General features: G+C 33.6%; 1 protein-coding gene across 1 annotated transcript in view; it reads left to right on the forward strand.

The window, feature by feature from the left end:
• Positions 1-43: 43 nt before the first annotated feature.
• Positions 44-1,140, forward strand: part of LOC106870773 (uncharacterized) — a 3,506-nt gene continuing 2,409 nt past the window's right edge. Inside the window, exon 1 of the mRNA XM_014916971.2 lies at positions 44-225. Within this exon, the coding sequence (XP_014772457.1) occupies positions 162-225 (64 nt within the window). The 5' untranslated portion in view covers positions 44-161. The remainder of the gene's footprint in view (positions 226-1,140) is intronic.

Here is a 1,140-nt window from a genome sequence, read left to right on the forward strand (position 1 = left end):
TGTATGTCTTTCTCTCTTTCATAACACAATTCATTGCTTACAAGATTTGTCAAGCTACTTTGGAAATTTCACTAAGCAATGCTGATATTATAAAAGTGTTGTCTACCATAAGTAAAGATAATGACCTCTATCTTAAACCCAAGAATTCTATAAATGCTTCTATGTTATATGGAATGATAACTATCATTCTGGGAGCATTACTAGGAATCCATGGTCTTCTTATTGGTAAGTAATCAATATTTATATTTTCATTTTGGCAAGAGCTTACATTATATGAAAATGTTTCTTATTGTTTACTATTGATATATTTTCTTGGTTTGTAATAATTCAATTGACATTACTTATGTGGCTTCAAGATTGCTGTCTTGATTTTGTCTCCTCAGTATCATTCACATGAGAGAGAGAGAGAGAGAAAGAGAGAGAGAGAGAGAGAAAGGCATTTTCTAGAGTTTCCAAAGACCTTTTCTATGAATACATTGTTACTGGTTCAATATGACATGTTATTTTGTGTAGGTCACACATTATGTGCTTGTTACAAATTGTAACTGTAGACATTCAGGAAGTTTCCCACTCAAGTATGATTTGATAGATGTATATACATACATGTGAATGAGTGGGTCTGTATGTGCAATAGCTGTCAAATAAGCATCCCCACCCCATCATATAAGCAATGTCACACATTTTGAATCTCATGAAATAGGTCTGGCCATAGGAAAATATTAAATTACTTGGAAATAGGTGAGGGTTGGTGACATGAAGGTCATGTGGACATAGAAAATTTGTCTCAACTGATTCTGCCTGACCCATGTGAGAATGGAAAAGTGGAAATTAAAAGCATGAAGGTGATGAAAATAATATATATGCTCTAATTAAATGAAATAGGTGTAAACTTAATTTAAATTGGTATCATATAAGAATGTTAGATTCATATTTGAGAAATGTCCAGATAAGTGCAGGAGTGTCCATGTGGTAAGAAGCTTGCTTTTCAACCACATGGTTCCAGGTTCAGTCCCACTGTGTAGCACCTTGGGTAAGTGTCTTCTACTATAGTCTTGGGCTGACCAAGGCCTTGTGAGTGGATTTGGTAGATGGAAACTGAAAGAAGACTGTGATATATATATATATATATATATATATATA

Source organism: Octopus bimaculoides, unplaced genomic scaffold (genome assembly GCF_001194135.2).
Source record: "Octopus bimaculoides isolate UCB-OBI-ISO-001 unplaced genomic scaffold, ASM119413v2 Scaffold_20527, whole genome shotgun sequence".
NCBI classification, from domain to species: Eukaryota; Metazoa; Mollusca; class Cephalopoda; order Octopoda; family Octopodidae; genus Octopus; species Octopus bimaculoides.